General features: G+C 47.5%; 1 protein-coding gene across 1 annotated transcript; it reads left to right on the forward strand.

Moving 5' to 3' along the window:
• The first annotated feature begins 281 nt into the window (after positions 1–281).
• TALDO1 (transaldolase 1) lies at positions 282–16,740 on the forward strand. Its single transcript, XM_075281317.1, has 8 exons — positions 282–514; positions 7,201–7,324; positions 8,891–8,998; positions 10,311–10,442; positions 10,525–10,700; positions 13,981–14,178; positions 15,788–15,933; positions 16,552–16,740. The coding sequence occupies exons 1-8, from the start codon at positions 415–417 to the stop codon at positions 16,564–16,566; spliced, it is 999 nt and encodes a 332-aa protein (XP_075137418.1). The 5' UTR covers positions 282–414; the 3' UTR covers positions 16,567–16,740.
• The last annotated feature ends 3,345 nt before the right edge of the window (positions 16,741–20,085 follow it).

Below are 20,085 nucleotides of genomic sequence, written 5' to 3' on the forward strand. Positions count from 1 at the left end.
TTCAGGTTCAGAAGTTCTGGAGGTTTTATTTGCACATGGCAGCGATGAATTTGGCCTAATACAGTGTTAGAAGTTCTGATGACATTTTGGCCACTTCTTAGATTTTCGGCTTGGACCAGAACCCGCAGACGTCTTGTCACAGAGCTTCTGTGCTCTCATTGGTCCGCGCAGCTGTCACTCTCCCGCCCCTGTCCCTTCACGTCTCAGCAGGTGAGGGGCGGGCCCGGAGCACGTGTTCCCCTTGGCGTGCTGTGATTGGTGGGCGGTGCCCTGTCGCTCGCTCCCGTTCTCCCGTGCTGTGGTGTGTACACTGTCGCCGCCTTCAGCCCTCCGCTCTCATTGGCTGAGCCCCTCGCGCCCCTTCGCTGGTTTCAACTATATATACACCCCACCGGCCCCTCTCAAGCCCCTGTGATGTCCAACTGCACAGTGAAGAAGCAGAGGATGGAGGAGTCCGCGCTGGAGCAGCTCAAGAGCCACACAGTGGTCGTGGCCGACACCGGGGACTTCCTTGGTGAGAAATGACAGGGCCTACTGTAATATAGCTGAGCTTCCATGTCTGCCTGGTGCTGGAGGACTACAAGTCCCAGCAGTCCCTTATATAGAGCGACATGTGGCTGCCTGGTCTCTGCACTGCCGCTTATCTGCATCGGTTTACTTTGGCTGAGACCTGCTCAAGTGCACATGTGCTGCTGTGGGGACTGGCATTGCTCTTGGCATGGGGTGTCCCTACACATGTGCTGCCTCTGTCTGCCCAGTGCTGCTTGTATGAGGTGCCCAGGGCCTGCAGTGCTGCCTGCCCCTGCTTGTATGGTGTGCCCAGTGCTGCCTGCCCCTGCCTGTATGGTGTGCCCAGTGCTGCCTGCCCCTGCCTGTATGGTGTGCCCGGTGCTGCCTGCCCCTGCTTGTATGGTGTGCCCGGTGCTGCCTGCCCCTGCTTGTATGGTGTGCCCGGTGCTGCCTGCCCCTGCCTGTATGGTGTGCCCGGTGCTGCCTGCCCCTGCCTGTATGGTGTGCCCGGTGCTGCCTGCCCCTGCCTGTATGGTGTGCCCGGTGCTGCCTGCCCCTGCCTGTATGGTGTGCCCGGTGCTGCCTGCCCCTGCCTGTATGGTGTGCCCGGTGCTGCCTGCCCCTGCCTGTATGGTGTGCCCGGTGCTGCCTGCCCCTGCCTGTATGGTGTGCCCGGTGCTGCCTGCCCCTGCCTGTATGGTGTGCCCGGTGCTGCCTGCCCCTGCCTGTATGGTGTGCCCGGTGCTGCCTGCCCCTGCCTGTATGGTGTGCCCGGTGCTGCCTGCCCCTGCCTGTATGGTGTGCCCGGTGCTGCCTGCCCCTGCCTGTATGGTGTGCCCGGTGCTGCCTGCCCCTGCCTGTATGGTGTGCCCGGTGCTGCCTGCCCCTGCCTGTATGGTGTGCCCGGTGCTGCCTGCCCCTGCCTGTATGGTGTGCCCGGTGCTGCCTGCCCCTGCCTGTATGGTGTGCCCGGTGCTGCCTGCCCCTGCCTGTATGGTGTGCCCGGTGCTGCCTGCCCCTGCCTGTATGGTGTGCCCGGTGCTGCCTGCCCCTGCCTGTATGGTGTGCCCGGTGCTGCCTGCCCCTGCCTGTATGGTGTGCCCGGTGCTGCCTGCCCCTGCCTGTATGGTGTGCCCGGTGCTGCCTGCCCCTGCTTGTCTGGTGTGCCCGGTGCTGCCTGCCCCTGCTTGTCTGGTGTGCCCGGTGCTGCCTGCCCCTGCTTGTCTGGTGTGCCCGGTGCTGCCTGCCCCTGCTTGTCTGGTGTGCCCGGTGCTGCCTGCCCCTGCTTGTCTGGTGTGCCCGGTGTTGCCTGCCCCTGCTTGTCTGGTGTGCCCGGTGTTGCTTGTCTCTGCTTGTATGGTGTGCCCGGTGCTGCCTGCCCCTGCTTGTATGGTGTGCCCGGTGCTGCCTGCCCCTGCTTGTACGAGGTGCCCTACTGATATGTCCAGTGCCTCCATTGCTGCTTGCCTTTGCTGCTATGAGGTCTATGCTTGTGTTACCCCTGTGACCAGGCACTGCTGGGCTTCCTGCCTCTGTTTGTGGATGGTGCCCATTTCCTGTTGCCCTGTGTTGCCTGCTTCTGTCATGAGACGTCAGCCATGTGTTACTGCGCTGGTCTATTATGGCTGACCAGATACACGCGTCTTCTGTGACTGCCTAAGGCCTGGTTTGCATCTGCGTTTGTAAAGTCCGCTTGGGAAACCATGAATGAAAACATAATCTGGTTACCTTATGGAAGCCGGCAGACCCAATGAACTAAATATGGACTGCGTGGTTTCTGTTCAGTTTCCACCCAAAAGGGGGAAAAAAGGGATGAAGGGAACGGAGACCGGGCGCAGATGTGAATGAGGCCTAAGTAAAACATAGTGATGTTATTTGGGAGGCAGCAGATGAATCGGGTATGCAGTATATTATATGTAACCTGTCACAATCCACAGGATGGGTATAAGTGAGTGGGGGGTCCCTACAGACTGACCCTCCAGCTGTCACATCCTGGTGTGGCTACTGCTCCTCCCCCCATCTATAGGACTGACATATGAATGACAAAGCACTCATAGGAAGTCTTCTCTAATCACTTCAGTGCTGGCTCTGTCCTGGTCCGTCAGGAGACCAGAATGGATAGACAGACCCCTAAAATATTGGTACCCAAACGCTCCCCCCCCCCCCCCCCCAGACCACAACAAATGTATGATACAACTTTACAATGGTTTCTACAATAGTAACACATACCAAACCTTCTATCAATTTTCTGACATCCCAAATTTTGAGCTGAAGTCATATTACACAAACACTCCATAGACTTCTATGGTGAGGGCTGTCATCTAAGATCTCTGAGCTGATCGTCTTGGGAAACCAAGACTGATTCTGCACAGGTTCCACAGTGAAAGAGTTGGGTATAAGGGACAGGAAAGTCAGTCACTGGTTCATAAGACATATTACTACATTTTATATCCGTTTATGCAGAGTGTGACAATAAATCGCATGCCCCTATGGGCTGTGGTAAATTGGAGGGTGAGATGCCTTGTACCCACATTACCTTAAAGGGATTCTACCACTAAAACACATTTTTTTTCTAGTTACCACGTCGGAATAGCCTTTAAAAAGGCTATTCGTCTCTTACCTGTGGAAGTGATCTCCGCCGCGCCGTTCGTTCAAAATACCGGTTTGTACCGGTATACTAAGTAGTTCTCTCGCAGCGATGGGGGCGTCCCCATTGCAGCTCGAAAACCGACCGCAGCGCCGCCTCTCTGGTCTTCTGTATCCTCCCCTTGCTTATTCAGCGTCTGTCGGACGCCTGCGCAGTATGCTCTGTTCGGCGAAGATTGCTGAACGTACTGCGCATGCGCGAAATTGCGGTGCCCGCACTATGGCTGGGACCGCAATTTCGCGCATGCGCAGTACGTTCGCCAATCTTCGCCGAACAGAGCGTACTGCGCAGGCGTCCGACAGTACGCTGAAGAAGCAAGGGGAGGATACCGAAGACCAGAGAGGCGGCGCTGCGGTCGGTTTTCGAGCTGCAATGGGGACGCCCCCATCGCTGCGAGAGAACTAATTAGCATACCGGTACAAACCGGTATTTGGAACAAACGGCGCGGCGGAGAGCACTTCCACAGGTAAGAGACGAATAGCCTTTTTAAAGGCTATTCCGACGTGGTAACTAGAAAAAAATGTGTTTTAGTGGTAGAATCCCTTTAAGTGGCCTGGTAAGGAGTGGCACAAACGCTTAGTAAATAAAGGTGCAGATGGTGCCCGGGCTTTGTCTGAGAATTCAATGTAAAGCAAATGAAAGCAGTGCCAGCGTGACCTGGCAAATGTGAGACCGAGAGGAGATTCCAGAAGATGCCCCTACGTAGTCACTACTGGGCTCTGTACACGCCGATGTATCGGTATGGAAGACAGATGGGTGTATAGATGCAACCCCAGTCATGTGGTACACATGAATTTGGCTGTGGATAGTGGTATCTGGGATCTCCCTACCCAAAAAATTTGGAACTTAGATTTTCTATATATTCATCTTTTGTAACCTGATTCCAACTCTGGGTTGCAAAGGCGGAAAATACATAAATTCTTGTTCAGTTTTTCATCACCGTTGCACAAGTTCCCGATTATATGGGAAGTGTAATATGTAGTTGCCAAACAGGTTTGCAGCACCGCTTTATGGGGCAATGTTTTGCAAGGAGAGTTTGGTAACCTTTGTATGTAAATATGATGGGCTGACCTACAAGGCTGGGTTTTTAGGTGTTTGTAGCTGACAATCCAGGTGTCCTGGCAGATGACACCGGTCGGTCACTGCATAGACTGTGTATAATGGACTGGAATGAGCGGCGGGATTCTGTGCCAGCACAAGATCAGCAATTCTGTAACGGAGGATGTCACTAGTAGCTGACTCTGTACATGAAGCTACTGACTGTGCATCAGCCTTAGTATATCGGAGCTCTTGTTGACCATGCACCAAAGACTGGCACTTTCAGAAGGGCACACCAGACCCCATGCCAGGGAAACATCTGACTTTGCCCCTTTGTGTGGGCAGTCTGGCACCCCCTCACTACAACATTATGTGGAGACTGCAATGTACAGAGTATATAACTGGCTCAAGTTTTCCAAAATTGCAACTATTGCTGAGCTTCCATTTTGGGCCCTTAGGCTTGGATCACACCTGCGTTCGGGTTTCCATTTGGGGAGTCTGCTTGGGGACCCCTGAATGGAAACAACGTGCATAAAAAGCAGTTACCTGGAAACCTGTGGACCCCATAGACTGTAATGGGGTCTGTGCAATCTCCAGCTCTGTTCTGTACAAAACAGAGAAGTCCTGCAAGCAGCAACTCTCTCCACATGTTTCATGCAGAAACCACACTGACCCCCTATAGTCTATGGGGTATGCAGGTTTCCTTAGGTCACCACTTTTTTTTTGTGTATAGGTTTCCATTTGGGGGGGGTCCCCAAGCGGACTCTCTGATCACAAATGTGAACTGGGCCTTAAAGGGGGTTCCTCTGTGGTCTATACTTTCAGTTAAAGATTAGAGATGAGCGACTACTGTTCGGATCAGCCGATCCGAACAGCGCGCGCGCATAGAAATGAATGGACGTAGCTGGCACGCGGGGGGTTAAGCGGCTGGCCACCGTCAAAGCGGAAGTACCAGGTGCATCCATTCATTTCTATGGAGCGTGCAGTTTGGATCGGCTGATCCGTACAGTACTCACTCATCTCTATTAAAGATGACTTACTATAAAGTAGTTATACACTTTAACCTTTTATGCTGATTTTTATGGCTTGCACTGCTCATACCAACAACCTGTACCTCCGTATGTGGTGCCCATAAGGGCTTAGTACTTGTTGCCGTTCACGGGGTCCCTGTTGTAAAGAGGGCTCATGTATATGGGTGCTTTTGGGACACATGGTTAATAAAAGTTGCTCTTCTTCATTCTCAGCTGCAAATACAATAAAACATCTTCAAACCGCAATCTTTGATAACTTCCCCCTTATCCGTACCAGATTTCCTATGACAGATCCTCAGTTTCTTATATCTGTTATGGACTTCTTAAGACCACTTATGTGTATCTTTAGGTGGTTCTCAAATCTCACTTGGTGTAACTTGTACAGTCCAATGTCCTGTATGATCTGTATAGACTCCTTGTATCTGACACTAGACTCCTATAACCAAGCTTGTGTTGCAATAAGCTGACAGTATTGAGCGCCATCAATGTTATATAATAATGTGGGATTTCGGCATATAATTGAGCATTAAGAAACGCTTATGGTTTCCTGCATTTCTTAAATAAGAGAGTTCCTTCCTCCTCTGGCAGCCGAGCGGCTCATTCTGCCTAGTCACTGTGAGTAAGACATCGCTTATTGACTTATTATCTCAGATATTATAGAGAACACACCTATGTTACCCCAGGCAGCCAGCCGTAAAAACTGCGCCTGTTATTAGTGCAACATTAGGACTTCCAAAAAATTCTGCATCTTGCACAACAGACGATATTTTCTAAGCTTTAACTATTGTCCATAAACCTAAATATGGTTTTGTGGGAATATCCCTTTAAGCGTTGACTGATCAGTTTATATCAGTTGTCCCTTATTAGTTGGGAACTTTCCTTCCAGGCTCAACATGAGAATAAATCCCTTGTCATATGCCATCACGTACAGATAACGTGTAATGTATCTTTCCAAGAATATCCCATACTCAGCGAATCAACATCACAACATTGGGTTCCATAGTCTCATTGCTCTTATAGTAGATTCCCTGTCCATATGATGGCTACCTCTTGTCATAGTCCCAAGCTTAGGAGTAAAATTGTTGGAAATGTCTGTACATTAGGTTTGGCGGGGAAGCTTGGCATCCACGTACTATGTCCTAATGTCCTCAACACTAGGCCTGTGCAATGGGCTATCTATAGACCGTCCGGGGCCACAACGAATCCATCCGACAACTCAGAACTAGTACCAAACCCTCATAAGTGTAGTAAGGAGACCTCTCGATGAGCATGCCATCTACTTCATGCATTGCCAAGTGGTGTCACCCCATAGACATCGGAGTGGCAAGATGCCTTCATGACCACTAGTCTGTTCAGACCAGAGAACTTGGATCAAGTGACTGTAGGGTTCCAAGAGGACCCCCATGAGGAGACATTTATCAGCTACTGGATCAGATCTGTCCGCTATAGTGGTCCTCACCTGTGCCATGTACCTCATGGGTGCATTGGCTTGGGGGACATGCCATGGCTGGGAAACACTGCTCTGGAAATGCCACCATCGTTAAATACTGAGGTACAGTGGTCTTCAGAAGTTGGGTCTCCTTTACAGCGGGTAGTCTGGGCTGAATAGTCAAATGGCTTCTGTTGTATCTGGTCTGAAGTGAAGACCCTCAGACTTTTAGCATGGCCTTCCACAGATGCCCCCACAAGCAAGGACCTGCTTGGTGCACTGGGCACCAGTGTCTGTCAGGGGGGTCTTAGTTGGCACTTTCATAAGGTGGATACTTGGCATGAAAGGTTCAGACACGCCGTATTATAGGACTGGTCAGAAGGATTTGCTGTACCTGAAGTTGCCTCCGAAATGCTGATGTAAGGGTTTCTGCTCAGAATGTGACAAAGGACAAGGATTATATAATTTCATGGATTCCTGACCTTTTTCTCAATCCGTTTTGATCTCGCTTCACTCCATTCTCATAACTTGTTGCTTTCCCACAGCTATTGAGGAATACAAGCCACAAGATGCCACCACCAACCCATCGCTGATACTGGCAGCAGCACAAATGCCAGAATACAAACAGCTCGTGACTGATGCCATTCAGTATGGCAAAAAGCTTGGCGGGTGAGTAGTTACACGGAAAATATCTTTCATCCTATCATGAGATGTAGAGACTGGACGGCAGGAGATGACAGATCTGGTGACATTGTTGGAACAATTGTGGTCGCTTCTGGCTGCCCCATTCTGTGGTCGCCTTAGTTTTAGATGAATCCTTTCTTTGACACTTAAAGGACTTGTCTTGAATTGACAAGTCAGGGCTGACTTCTAAATGGTGTACCGCCTGTCCATGGGTTGATATATTACCTTAGACTCTAGTGAATGGGACTGAGCTGCAGCACTAGACGCAGCCTATGGAGGAAAGCAATTCGTTTCCTTAGTCGTCGGCCCTTTTAAACCTACTACTGAATGCCTTCTGTGTACAGTCTGTACTCTGCATGCAGCACTGAATCTGTTTTAGACCTAGGCTTCCTCTAGTAGTGCATTCGGCTAGTTTTCGTCAACCTGTGAGGTTTAAATGATCCCTGTCCTTGGATTTTTTGGTGCTGCTGAGGGGTCCACAAATGCAACACACCAGTACTCTCCTCTCCCAGGCCCTTGTTTCCAGAATCGGCAGGTCCACTCTTCTATATAGAGATCCCCAGGCTGACGTCTCACCTCCTGTTTGTATGAGGGGACTGCTGCAGCCAGCCTGTCTTCAGCGGTGACCTCTTCAGTTAGCCTGTGACCGCTTTGCCATTTTGTCTGTGCAGAGGTCACAGCTGATGCCTGTGGTTGGTGCAGCAGTCTCCTGACACAAACAGCCTGGGGAATTGTAAATGGAGAACAAGACTGACCTGCTGCTGTAAACTGAGGCCTGGGTACAGGTGAGGACTAGTTTAATACCACTGCTGAGGGGTTCTAAAGTCTGGGCACCCCTTTAACTCTACATTGCAGCTGTGCCTGTGTGCGGCCAGAATCTGATTGCTCTCACCGTAGATGAACCGTCTCGGCTGTGGTCTAATGGAGCCTATTGGTGTCCTAAAAGCCGATATCCCAATATTACAAGAGTGCACAGTCTAAAAGTATCTAGAAGTCGGCTCCGAGCTCTGCTTTATGCCTGAAGAAGTGAGAGAATTTTTTACTAGTGAGTCCCATGCGATGTTACCCTGGACTGTTCAGGCGAAGCACCAGTGGAACCATTGCTGAAATACTTGGACGTCATTCATATATTCATGCATGGACAATTGAGATTAAGATGGTGGTGCCGCTGTGCTTTGTTCCTCTGGGTCTTCCCCTATAGGGACGGCTTGACATGGTATCTTTAAACCCCTGACTAGACTGCTGCTTTAAGTTTGCATCTATAAACTGTATAAAAATAAATGGCAGACGTCAAACTGTTGCTAAGAGAATTTGGTTCCTTTCTAAAATGACTGGTGCTATATCTGTCGTGTATTGTGCGGCTCTGGAAGTGAATCAGATGTAATTGCCTCTGATTTCAGACTTGGCTATTAGAAGTATGTTATTACAGGGGGATAGAAATGGATCCAAACTGTGGAAATCGTGTAGTCTTAGTACTGGATACAATGGCATTACTTGCAATCTGGTTACCTACAATGTTCTGTTATTCATTGTTTACTGTCTTATTTTCAGGTCTGAAGAGGAACAGATCAATAATATCATGGACAAACTGTTCGTCTTGTTTGGATGTGAAATCCTGAAGAAGATTCCAGGTCGAGTTTCTACAGAAGTGGATGCCAGGTGTGTTATATGTACTATTGTCACGGCCTTAAAGAGGACCTTTCACCAATTTGGGCGCAGGCAGTTCTATATACTGCTGGAAAGCTGACAGTGCACTGGATTCAGCACACTGTTGGCTTTCCCGATCTGTGCCCCGGGTAAAGGGCTATCTGTCCTGGTACCATAGCTCTTTACAGTCCGAAGGGCGTTTCTGACAGTCAGGAACGTCCTTCTCCACAACAGCACCTATAGCACTGTACATTGTGAGTGGGGAGGAACGCCCCCTCCCTCTGCTCACAGTGCTTGTCCATAGAGCAGTATTAGGAGGGGAGGGAGCGTTCCTCCCTGCTCACACTGTACAGCGCTATAGGTGCTGTTGTGGAGAAGGACGTACCTGACTGTCCGAAACGCCCTTCTGACTGTAAAGCCCTACGGTCCCGGGACCGAAAGCTCTTTGCCCGGCGCACAGATCAGGAAAGCTGACAGTGTGCTGAATTCAGCGCACAGTCTGCTTTCCAGCAGTATATAGAACTGCCTGCGCCCAAATCAATGAAAGGTCCTTTTTAAAGAATCTGCAGCTAAGGCCCAACTTCACATTGTCATTTGAGGATTCCACACCTCTGTTTTTTGTACAGAAACCACAGAACCCTGTTTATGGGGTCTGTGGGTTTAAGTAACTGCGCTTTTTTTTTTTTTTTAATGCAGATTAGGTTTCCATTCAGGGGGTACCCAGTGGACCCCTGTAATGGAAACCCATGCACAGATGTGAATCAAGCTTTATGGAGTACATGGCGGTGACTATACAATAAGTCAAGGCTGTGGAGTCATAAAGCTATCAAAACAATGACTTTAATCATAATGCAATGAATATTGTACCACTAATACATTGTTACATATTCACACTCATAGGAATTCAGTCATAGCTCTTCTGATGAACTACAAGCTTTGCTATCTCTGAATGACATGGCTATCAGCTGTGTCAAACTGGGCTACCTAGGGCCCACCAGTGTAATCCATTCAGGGGCCCGCAATACAGATGGATGCAACTGCCTGTCACTTTCAATATAGTTCTAAATGGCCATTGCCTTAGATTAGGGCCCACGTAGGCAATATCCTGCTCAGCTCTGTTCCTAGATGTCATCTTGCCACCATATGAGCATATATACATCTAGCAGACTTATTATATGGCACATAGCCTTGAGATGCTGTACACTATCAATCTGACATTGACCTATCCTAAGAACATTTTTGGTCCCAGAAATACTTCTAACCTCACTAAAACTGGTTATGGGTTTTTAAATGCAAGTATCTTATGAGTCCATTCTTTCCATAGATTGTCTTTTGATAAGGATGGAATGATAGAACGCGCAAGACGTCTTATAGCTCTTTACAAAGAGGCCGGCATTGACAAGGAGAGAATCTTGATCAAGCTGTCCTCAACATGGGAAGGAATACAAGCTGGAAAGTAAGGCTGAACTGATAACGTCTTGAATGTTTTGCCCTGATGGACTAGAAACAATGAAGGTTCTTGCTTTGTAATTGTACAGGGTCCTGGAGGAACAATATGGCATTCACTGCAATATGACGTTACTCTTCTCCTTTGCCCAAGCTGTGGCCTGTGCTGAGGCTGGTGTCACACTCATTTCTCCCTTTGTTGGAAGAATATTGGACTGGCACGTTGCAAACTCTGACAAGAAGAGTTACGAGCCATCAGAGGACCCAGGTATGAGCTTAGGCATATTGGACTTACTAGGCATATACCGTATTTTTCGGACTATAAGACGCACCTAGGTTTTAGAGGAGGAAAATAGGGAAAAAAAATTTTGAAGCAAAAAATGGTAAAATATTTAATATATGGGAGTTGTAGTTTTGCAACAGCTGTAAGGCCACATTGACAGGAGACCCTGCAGCTGTACGGGGACGCATAGTTTTTTTTTGGTTTTTTTTTTGCGGGGCCAGAATTACTTTTTAGTTATACCATTTTGGGGAATATCTATTGCTTAGATCACCTTGTATTGAAAAAAAGCCCGGTGGTTTATGATATATGATTTTCTACATATATATATATATATATATATATTCTAGGGACAGGAGGTGATTTAGAACTTTTATTTATTTCATATTTTTATTATATATTTTTAAAGCTTTTTTTTTTTTTTAAACTATTTTATTCTTCCCCGGGGGCTTGAACCTGCGGTCACTTGGTTGCAAGTCCCATAGACGGCAATACAACTGTATTGCCGTCTATGGGACATTCTGTATATTAGTATTACGGCTGGTCATAGACCCGGCCGCAATACTAATATAGCAGTGACAGGCCTGGGAGCCTTCATTAGGCTCCCGGCTCTCACCCGAACAGGTCGGCTCCTGCGATATCGCCGCGCAGGAGCCGGCCTGCAACTTTACAGGTACGGGGCCGGTGGGGACCGGCCCCGGGGGAGAAGGGGCCGCCGATACTGACCCGGCATCCGCTGTACTAGAGAGGCGGATGCCGGCGAGGGATAGACGCCATCACAGGTGCCGGGGCCTGAGACATCGCTGCGCTCCTCTGCCCGGCATGAAGCCAGCGGCGGGGGACGGAGGAGCAGAATAGCATCGCCCCTGCTGCTGCTGGCTTCAAGCAGGGCAGAGGAACGCAGCAATGTGTCAGGCCCCGGCACCTGCATCTATCCCTTGCCGGCATCAGTCTCTCTAGTACAGCGGATGCCTGGCGCCACATTCGGACTATAAGACACACCCTTCTTTTTCCCCCAAATTTGGTGGAAAAAAGTGCGTCTTATAGTCCGAAAAATACGGTAAATCTTCCATTACTGAATATGTTGCATTCTCAAGGGAACTTTTGGACTTGTTGTTGCACCATAGGCTTTTGCGGAGACTCCACTCAGTATAATGTCCATGAGCTCTAAAAGGTCAAAGACCTACAGTAAGTGAAACGCTTGTAAGTGTAGAAACCCTCATCTTGTGCAAAGTCTTCCATTAATGCACTAATGGCATCCTGTTTTACACCGGTACATTAGTGGGTAGCGCTGAAGCAGTCTGCCACACATGAGCCATTACTAAGACATAAACATCACCTCATGGAGATTAGAGAAGTCATCTGGAGATCCTTTTCTTCCATCTTGCAAGAAGTTTCATTGATTCTTAGCAACTCCAAAAAATGGTGGATGTTCAGCTTATTGCAAGTACCAGTAAACTTAAAGAGGACCTTTCACCACTTTTGGGCACATGCAGTGTTATATACTGCCGGAAAGCTGACAGTGCGCTGAATTCAGCGCACTGTCGGCTTTCCCGATCTGTGCCCGGTGTAAAGAGCTTACGGTGCTGGTACCGTAGCTCTTCTATGGTCAGAAGGGCGTTTCTGACCATTAGCCAGAGACGTCCTTCTGCCTCGCGGCGCCAATCACGCTGTGCTGTGGAGCCGGGAGGAACGCCCCCTCCCCTCCTGATAATGCTCGTCTATGGACGAGCGCTGTGAGCAGAGGGAGGGGGCGTTCCTCCCGGCTCCACAGCACAGCGCGATTGGCGCCGCGAGGCAGAAGGACGTCTCTGGCTAATGGTCAGAAACGCCCTTCTGACCATAGAAGAGCTACGGTACCGGGCCGTAAGCTCTTTACACCGGGCACAGATCAGGAAAGCCGACTGCGCTGAATTCAGCGCACTGTCAGCTTTCCGGCAGTATATAACACTGCATGTGCCCAAAAGTGGTGAAAGGTCCTCTTTAAAAACATGGCCATCTGAAGTCAAAGCCGGTGCTGTGGACCATACAGTCTACAGAAGTGTTGATGTGCAATAAAAACATCCACTTCTAACGAACTTGTATTCTACCATTTTCCACAGTTGGCAACTATATTAGGATGCCATGGTAGGGTGCTCATCCCTGATCTCTTAAAAATTTGGGTCAGAGCCGTGTAGACAGAGGACTAGTGGGGGACTGCAAACCTTCCCAGTGAATTCAATAGTATTTTAGTGATAATCACGGGGCAAACACTTTTCAAACCCATTTAAATGAATGGGTTTGAAAACTGTCAGTTTTCGTCTCCTGTCCAGTTTCTCGGACAGAAGACAGAAACCCGCAAAGCGGCGACCGGGCGCTGGTGTGAACCTGCCCTCAGTGATGTGGCATGTTTAACAAAGATCATAGTTTTAGTAATATATAGTATATATTTTTGATCCTAAACCTTTAATCTGAAAAATTGAGGGACAGAAGCAAATGCTGAAAAGGTTTCAAAACGGAGCATCCATAAATACAGCATTGTAGATGGTCATGTAGACTGTTCTAAGGCTACATTCACACTACCATTGTTAAAGGGATTGTCCTGTTCCAGACATACTAAAACAGAGGTTTATAGGAGAAGTTCTACAATTCTTCTTTCTAGATCTACTTGCTGTGATTCTGCTTCTGGATAACTCAGTCCATGGTCATGTGATGGATACTTGGGTGCACAACCTATTAGTTCAGTAATTGGGTGCAAACTAGCATTTTGGAGCAACTAGGTTGTTGCCTTTTGATCTAGAGGTAAGCAATAGAGATGAGTGAGTACTGTTCGGATCAGCCGATCCAAACAGCACGCTCCATAGAAATGAATGGATGCACCTGGTACTTCCGCTTTGACGGCAGCCGGCCGCTTAACTCCCCGCGTGCTGGCTACGTCCATTCATTTCTATGCGAGCGCGCTGTTCAGATCAGCTGATCCAAACAGTACTCGCTCATCTCTATAAGCAACAACATCCTTGCTATGCCAAAGAACGGTCTTGGATATTGCCATAGAGCGATCTCTGCACAGATTCACAGGGAAAAGTGCAACTTGCTTCTGGTGTCCCTAACCGATCTATGAGGCTAGACTCCTATGCTGGGTACTAGTGACACTCCCTTTAATGGCTAGGTCTCTAAGCAGGTGTACAATATACAGGTATATCCTGGAAGTCTATGATATTGGAGTATATTATAGTTAGGAATGGAAATTTCGCTTTAATGTCATATGAACATTATCTCTGTTCCATAGGTGTGAAGAGTGTCACAAAGATCTACAATTACTACAAGAAGTTTGGCTACAAAACCATAGTGATGGGGGCGTCATTCCGTAACACGGGGGAGATCAAGGCACTGACCGGCTGCGATTATCTGACTATCTCTCCCAAACTGCTTGGAGAACTCAGCAAAGACTATACTAAACTAAGTACTGCGCTGTCTGTGAAAGAAGGTAAAGTGGTCTCGCTCTGCACATTCCTGTTCAGCCTCTATATAGATACTATGAACTCTATCCTGTAGCCACAACAATCTCCGTATGGACTACACTACTGGCTTAAAACTTAAAAATTCTCATGATATTCTGGTATTAGAGAATCGCACTGTCGGCAACTGATATGGTGAGAGAATAACATTCATAGGACTATATATAGTAAGCCAGACTCCATATATAGAGACTGGCAGTCCTAAAACTTCAGCCATCTTAAAGGGAATCTCCAATGACCAAAATCACTTTAAGGTTAATACTGTTGTAGGGCTGGTGAACACACCTTGGTCATTCTTACTGCTGAGTAGACATGAGCGAACTCTGTTTGGATCAGCACGCTCCCATAGACATGAATGGAAGGACCTGGCACGGCGGCCGTCTGCCGGCAAAGTGTGCGTGCCAGGTGCTTCCATTCATTTCTATGGGAGCGTGCTGATCCGAACAGTGTTCGCTCATCTCTACTGCTGAGAAATTTAACTTTCTCTATACATTTTTGCTGTTTGGACCACTCTGGGTGGGAAAATGTCTGTGGCCTCCACCCTAAAATAGAAATGTCCCATCGACAGTCTTGCAGCATCCACAAAATAAAATGGTCCTGCCCAAGGTGCTTGCACATGGAATAAGCTGATTTTCTTGGCAGAAAGTTTGCACTTTGATGCCAGAAAGGTGTTCATTGTCACGATCCGCACCTTCAGTGGTTTAGAGGGGTGTCCCACTAGTAAATATATTTGCTGTACTGATTGAAGATGTCTGCCACTTGCGTGCATTGAAAATACATCAAATGAAGAGTTTGATTAGCTGCACCTTGTTTTGCACCACCTGCTGGCTAATGTGTAAAGCAACTTGCCTGTCCACTTACTGAGCACTGGTGGACACAAGTTGTCACTCCCCCTGTCCAGTCTTCTTTCCTAGTCTTGGCATAGGGATTCTCTGTTCACTAAATGGCAAACTACACAAAGCTTATACCTTAGTCCAAGGGTAGGCAAGTTTTGGCACTCCTGCTGTTGTAAAACTACAACTCCAAGCATGCATACTTGCTGTTCTTGGAAGTGGATGGAGCGTGTTGGAAGCTGCAGATTCATAGAAGCTGGAGTACCTACCTTACGTTGCAGTTTTAGTACACATGTTGACAAAGAAGCTTACTGAAAGTATTGCAGATTGCCATAAGCACAGCTGCTGATTTAGATTTGCACAAGGGCCATAGCAAACAAATATTCTAGACAAATAACTTAAAGCTGCGGTCCAGGATATGATGCCAGAGTTCAGCAACCAGCAGCGTGGCCATAAGACAAATCTGTTCCAGCAGCGCCATCTTGTGGTTATCCTTCATGCTTCCTAGGCTTGAAGGCTGTGGCACTTACCGCGGTACTAGCTATAAAATGATTTGGGTGACCGTTTTTCCACATTTGTGCACTTGGCAAGTTAATGTTCTGTAGCATATAGCATTTTCTATGGCTGAATTATGGGAACTTGGACAAGATGCTTCTAATCCGTCCTCATAGCATATAGTACAAGAGAATTCCTTACAGTAAAGAGGAGACTGTCATAACCAATGCAAATTCCCTTTGTCATACAGCCCAGGCCTGCAAACTGGAGAAGGTTCACATGGATGAGAAAACGTTTCGTTGGGAACACAACGAAGACCAAATGGCAGTGGAAAAGCTATCGGACGGGATCAGGAAGTTTGCTGCTGATGCCGGCAAGCTAGAAAAGATGTTAAAGGTATAGTTGTCAGCACTGGAGGTTCTCTAAACTCACAATGCTATAGCCTATCCATACCTGCTGGACATGCACACGGGTAGCTATTTGCAGCATATGGAGGCTTGCTTGCTCCCCATATGTATTGCTAGAGGTGACATTGTAAATTTGCAACATAGATTGACTTACTGAGGATTTACAATTTGCACCAATAGTTTCCTGGGTTCTTAATTTATTAACCCCACCGCTGTCAATCTGATTTGGCTTGCCTTAGACTCTGTATGAGCTCAGTGTTGGTGTTGCTCATCCTGTAAGCCACGTATTGTAAATCTTCTGGTTTTAATAGCTTAAATCTTCTATGCAAGGAAACTGTCAGCAAGCAGGCCATAGCTTATGTGATGGGAGTGCCCATTCATCTAATGTAGCAAAGTATTCTGTGAATAAACCCTGCTACTTATGGATCTAGACTCTTCCTTGTGAATGAACACAAGGGTGCTGGTCTTAGACTCTGAAGTCAGGCTTGTAGTATCATTTGGGGGTGGAGACACTGGACCTTGCTGTGACCCTTTACACTGATCAAGTGAATGAATATATAGCGATTCCACATGTTGCTGTATGACTCTTGTGTTCTTTTGTCCTCAGGAGCGCCTCAAGTAACTTTAATGGTTGCTTTTATAAATCCAGCCGTGATGTCAAGATCATTCCTCGCCTGTAATCGCCCCCCTGCAATTCGTATCCTCCATCTCCTGTTTTTATCCGCATTGTACCATTTACATTGTTTTGTACAAATTCTTCTAATGCACTGATTAAACCCAGTACTTGTCTCAGTCTCATCACTTGCATAATGGATTTCATTGCGCTGCAAACGCTGCATTTGGTTTAAGGAGAAACCCAGCCTCCATATTGGATCTGCAAGGGCCATACACCCAGCACCCCACAGATCAGCGCTCCTGGTACTGACATGCCAGCAGCTGCACAGCTCACTCATGACTCTTAGCAGTAAGTTTTGGTACTGCAGCACTGAAGTCTATGGGGCAGTGCTGCATTACCGAATCACACGGCTACAACTTGTATGGAGCGAAGAGCCTGGCAGCATGTAAACACAGGGAACCATGCTGTCAGGGTAGCACATCTGCAGGGGTCAGACCTTTCCAGATCTAATATTGGATAGCCTATCCTAAGGAGGGCCATCAATATAAGAAACTGGATGACCCCTTTAATGAGCGGTCTTCATTAAAAAGAATTTTTGTATCTGTTTACACAATCTGCTTGGTAAGTTACAGCACACGTCTAGTGGATAAAAATACATCCTGGATTGAGGTAAGATGCGCTCCTGTGACATCCAACACAACACTACAGCTTTTGTCTGCTGCTAAATTTTAGACCGTATACTCATTTGCATCCCTATAGGGAAATGACAGTCCATATAGCACTTGTAGTGCTGGCTTCAATGTGATCAAGGTAACTTTCTTATACTTTGTTTTCTGTATAAGAGATCATACTAGGATCTTGAAGGGTCCAACAGACAAAATGGGGCATGCTTCCATAAGGCTATATTTATACTGCCTTGGAAGACGCTGGGCTCTTCTTAAACTGGTAACTACTTGACTTCACCAATTTTGAGCGAGAAAGTGAATCTGAAGTCTACATGTTCAATATGCCCCTGTCTATTGGGCCGGACAGGGCCTCAGGTGCTCGGGAGTCTTGGGGTGCATTCACACAGAGTAACATGCCGTGTGATGTGGCACGTATATGGCGTGTGAGACTTTGCGCGCTGTAAAAGCTCCCATTGATTTCAATGGGAGCCTGGATCATATATGCCACGTTATTTTGCAGCTGTGATTTTGCGTATACAATCCAGGCTCCCATTGAAATCAATTGGAGCTTTTACAGCGCACAGTATCTCACATGCCGTATACATGCCACATCACGCGGCACATTACTCTGTGTGAATGCAGCCTTAGGGTTGAAGACAACATTTGCAAGGGGTTTGTATGTTCTCCTGGTGTCTGTGGGTGTCTCTTCCTACACTCCAGACATCCTGAGGGGGGATTTGGATAAAGCCCTATATGGGACAGTGCTGAAGAGTATGAGGGTGCTGAATATACACTTGTACATAGGAATAAACCACACTAGTTAACATCCTGGCAGTGTGATGTGCTCATTGGAGTGGTGTCAGATTTGGCACACTTTGCTCATCTAAATGTGAGAATTAATGAAAATAAAATGCCTTAAAGCAGGGGTGCCCAATATGTCAATCACGATCTACCGGTCGATTGCGAAGGACGTATGGGTCTATTGCAGATGCAGCCAGGGATCCCCGGTGTCTGCTTGTTCACAGCGCAGGCTGAGAATCCTCTCTGGACACTGGCAGTCTGGGCTGTGCTGTGAACAAGCACTCCGGACACTTGCAGGCCGGGCAGCAGCAGCTCTGGGGGATGACGCGCTCCCTGCTCTTAGGGATGAAGGGAGTCGGGGTGCTGCTTGTTCACAGCGCAGGCTGAGAGTCATCTCCGGACACTTGCAGGCAGGGCCGCCGCAGCCCTGACTGCGAACGAGTGCAAGGCCCCGGCCTGCCAGTGTCCAGAGATGATTCTCAGCCTGCGCTGTGAACAAGCAGACACTGGAGAGCTGTCTCTTGCTCTCACGCTCTGCCCTGCCCACAAGAAGTGGGTAGTAGCTCTTATCCCTTGGTCAGTTTATAAAGTAGCTCACATGCTGAAAGTGTGAGCACCCCTGCCTTAAAGATAAGGACACACTAATATGAGGAATAGAGGTTGCATGATTCTCAAAAAAAAAAAAAATCGTCACATGACTTCCATTGAAATCTATGGTAAATCACTTGTGACTAAAATCTAACCGGCTTGGCTTTTGGTGGTTTGACAGCCATTAAAAAGGGCAATTTTTCACCATCGTGTGACTATAGGGCACCGCTATTGTCAGATACCCACATGTAAAGAAATGGTGCGGTGACTATTGTGCGCAGTCCTTCTCCCAGGTATTATATAGTGAAATGCACAGATACAATAACAAGGAATGGGAACATGGCAGATTTATAAACAGAGCCCCAGACAGAGTCATAAAAGGTGATCGAAACTCACATGGATAAAGGCCTGCTCCTAAAATAGCCCTGTGTCTTAACCCATTTCTGTCCATACAATACTTGTCCCTGCAAAACGGAGTTCATTAAAGCAAAGAAATATTGCAGAATGTATAAAACCACAATGACAATGCGTCTCCTCCTTCGGTATATCGTATCATCGGAGGAGACGCGTAGCCTGCTGCCGGTAGATCTAGCATATTAGATGGATCGTATTCTCCAGGACTCCTCATACACATTGCTATATATTCTACCAGGCTGCTGTTTAAAGTTTGCTGTAGAATGAATGACGTGACGCGGCGCCCGCTTTGATGCCATATGAAGTCTTTATATATTAACACACCTGCGTTTTGTCTTAAGGATGAGGACTTGTTTATGATGCTTGCTAGGAGTCTGGTTAACGTCTCCTTCCTCCTAATGAAGTTTCTCATCTCCGGGATTAACCTGTTGTACAGAAAATTAGAAAGTTCCGACATCTTGGAAATGATATCCAGAAATACGGGATTTGTCTCCTGTTTCCACTATACAGTATAAATGGTTGCAACAGGGTAGGCCATGCTGAAAAAGGGAAATTGGGGGGAATCTATTTAGGTCCGATTCACATTTGTGTTCGGGGAGTCCGCTTGGGAAACGCACCAAAAGGAAACAATGGAGCTGCAGGATGGACTGTGCTGGAAGACACCAGAGATGCCAATTTTTGCCTGGACAACCCCTTTAATAATAGATTTCCATTAAAAAAATGACTTCTCAAGCAATAGAACTATGAACGTACCTATTCCATACATCGAAATCAAGGACCTTCCGATTTATTGCTGGGTAATCCATTTAAGGCTATAGGACCCTCCAACATAGATTCCATCCGAAATCCCCAAAAACTCGGCTGCACTTTTTTCTTTGGAACACTAGAAACCCAACAAACCCCATTATAGTTAATAGGATCGGTCAGGCTCCATTGGTTTCCGTTGGGCAGCATGGTGGCTCAGTGGTTAGCACTGCAGCCTTGCAGCGCTGGAGTCATGGGTTCAAATCCTGACAAGGACAACATCTGCAAGGAGTTTGTATGTTCTCCCCGTGTT

This window comes from Leptodactylus fuscus, chromosome 7 (genome assembly GCF_031893055.1).
Source record: "Leptodactylus fuscus isolate aLepFus1 chromosome 7, aLepFus1.hap2, whole genome shotgun sequence".
In the NCBI taxonomy this organism is placed as follows: domain Eukaryota; kingdom Metazoa; phylum Chordata; class Amphibia; order Anura; family Leptodactylidae; genus Leptodactylus; species Leptodactylus fuscus.